Source organism: Lathyrus oleraceus, chromosome 5 (assembly GCF_024323335.1).
Source record: "Lathyrus oleraceus cultivar Zhongwan6 chromosome 5, CAAS_Psat_ZW6_1.0, whole genome shotgun sequence".
Classification (NCBI taxonomy): Eukaryota; Viridiplantae; Streptophyta; class Magnoliopsida; order Fabales; family Fabaceae; genus Lathyrus; species Lathyrus oleraceus.
In genome coordinates, this window is record NC_066583.1 from 19481679 (window position 1) to 19484600 (window position 2922).

At 32.9% G+C, this 2922-nt stretch overlaps 1 protein-coding gene across 1 annotated transcript; it reads right to left on the reverse strand.

Annotated features, from left to right (window-relative positions):
- Positions 1-1455: 1455 nt before the first annotated feature.
- On the reverse strand, positions 1456-2307 carry LOC127085200 (RING-H2 finger protein ATL80). The gene has a single exon (XM_051025752.1). The coding sequence runs from the start codon at positions 2238-2240 to the stop codon at positions 1656-1658; it is 585 nt and encodes a 194-aa protein (XP_050881709.1). The 5' UTR covers positions 2241-2307; the 3' UTR covers positions 1456-1655.
- Between the last annotated feature and the right edge of the window lie 615 nt (positions 2308-2922).

Here is a 2922-nt window from a genome sequence, read left to right on the forward strand (position 1 = left end):
TGAATATAGTAGTGATAAACATGTAAATTATAGACTTATCAACTCTCTCTAACTTAGTATTTTGTTTACCCACAGACAAAAGTAACATAAACGCCCTAAACATGGTTTTCACAAGTACATGGTCACATAGGTGAGGAATTTGTCTCATAACTCATGTGTATGAGAGCAACCAAGAACACGTAACAATATTTCACTTAGTAAAGTGGATTGTAACCACAGTTAGAGCATTTGATCATGAGATATACTCGTGATTCATCAATATATTCAAGTATTTCGTCGAAATTCCTGAACATAAATTAAATTCAATGTGATTATGTGTATTGACATGTGGCTTTACTCATAGGCGCCATACGTGAAAGTTTTCATGAGTGATTTCTCTAAGATTTTTAAAAAGAATTAAAGCAAGGAACAAGATTCAAAAACATATTAAAAATTTAGTTGTTGAGATGGAGAACTACTAATGTGTGACAAATGTGATGGTGACATATGGGAAGGGAGACTCGCCTTAGATCGAACTAGCGAGACTCGCCTTATATCGAACTAACTTGTTGATTCCATATTAAATTAGAAAGAGTGATAGAGTAGATTTTGATTTGCTATTATGTTTTAATTATTTTCCATTATCTCTGAACCATTTAGATTAGTGATTAGTGCTCGATAAAAAAAAAACTACCCTTAAGAATAAGTTATTCAATATGATAACACATTTTTATTTGTTAATATATAATATATATCTCTTATTTTATACCTCAATTTTATGATTTGAGTCCCTAAAACTTTTTCTTGGGATCTATCTCATAAAAACATGTTACTAGATCTTCTATTCTTTTTTATATGATGGCCATGTATGCTTTGCAAAACAATATAAATAATTCCATACCCTTAAAATAAGTTTAACATTTAAAAAGTGAGTAAAACCAAAGATACTTTGGTCACGTAGTCCAAATTTAAAGTTTGGTAAACCAACTCAAAATTGCTTTCCTACTACTATCCTGACGGCTGGGAATCCAATTCCCTCATTTTATATTACTTTTTTTACACTTTACACATCCACTCAATTTATTACTCTTCTTTTTTTCTATCTTTTCGGTAAAACCCCTACAAACAACAATACAATCAATTCACTTTAATCACCCACCATTCTCAATAGCTTCATAAAATCACAATAATATTGTTATTTAATTTTACAAAAGTCTTAACAATGTGTGATATCATTGAGTCACAATTTCAATTTTCTCATTCACTGACTTATATAAAAGTAAATTCAACAATAAATTAATTCTTAAATAAACTTTAATATAAAAAAAAATACATTTTGACTTAACAACAATAAAAGTGAATTAAAATTAATTCTCTCCCAATTAAAAAAAAATGTAAAAGCAACAAAGCTTTTGCATTACTGGTTGGTTTTGAGCTTTTGCATAAGTTGATCATATGCTATACAATAACAGAAAGTAAAAAATAATTATTGATTTCATCTAAACTGAAGCAAATTGTATACAATCAACTTCACATATTGCGAATGCAATCTAATTAACTAATTTCTATTCAAATTTTAAAAAATCACACATAATCTAATAAATGGATAATAATCCTTTTCCAACATATAATTAATATACACAAGATTTGAAACTAATTTTCAGAAAACGCGAAACCTAAGGCAAGAAACTGTTTCCATCGTCCTCCCTTACCTTTAACCTAACTTCAGATTCCGGCGCCGGCGTAGAGCTGGCGCCGACAGCGGTAGTTGCGGGAGCGGGAGCGGGAATTCCGCCGCACTTATCGCATCTAGATACTACCAGAATCTGACGGCAAGACGGACACGAAGAATGAGATCTGAGCCACGCATCGATACATGACACGTGGAAGCCATGGCCGCACTGAGGCAACACTCGGATTTCATCTCCGGCGGTGAATTCGCTCAGACAGATAGCGCAATCGGAGAATTTAACCGCGGATTCTTCCGTCGCTGTAACCTTGGGAAGAGATTTCAGAACCTTCTTCTTGACGCCTTTGTTAGCTGCAGAAGGAGGTGTAGTTTGAGAAGCGAGGGCGGGGGAAGGGAGACGTAAGCGACGGAGACAGCCACAACGGGAGACGGTAACCAAACCTAGAACGCAGATGAGAGCGCAGAGGAGAGCGGCGAGGATGACGACGAAGTCGGAATCAACGACGGCGGAATCAGGTGAGTCGGAGGAAGACGAGTTGAGCTCGTCGAGAATTCTGAAAGGACGAGTCATGTGAACGAGTTGAAAAGTTGATGTGCTTTGTGGTTGAAGTCTTAGCTTGGTTGGAGTAGCACTATATAAGTAATCACATATCCTATATAATAGATTATAAAATTGAGGTTAGAATTTGATTTTACTACAATTAGTAAGTTTTTTAAAACGTATCTAAGACGATTTTATATGATTTTGCAATAAAAAATAAAATTAATTTTCATTCAAAAAGATCTTGCTTTTTTTTAATTAATTATCATTAATTATAATTTCTGCTTTCTTGGCGGCAGGCAACTTTATATACATCTTGGTTAAGATAATTTTAAGATATTAATTATTATTTTATTTAGTGACACACATTTTGTATTAGTTCATAAAGCTTTGTAAAAGACAAAAGACATGTGAAATATTTACAAGTACAATTGTTTTACGAAATTACATATAATTTGAAAAGATTTGTAAAGTTTGGAGATGAGTGCAAGTGCAAAGATGTCACAAATAGATTAGGCAACACATAGAATTAGGAACACATGACTCATGATGAAAATGAGTGAGATTTAAATTCTACCTTACTAGTGGAAACAACAAATCATGGGTGGGGGAGCATTGATGAATAGTATGATTTTTCCACAAATATACCATTTTTTTCTAATTTTAATATCAAATTACCATACTTTTTCATAAATTCCAAAATACCATCTAA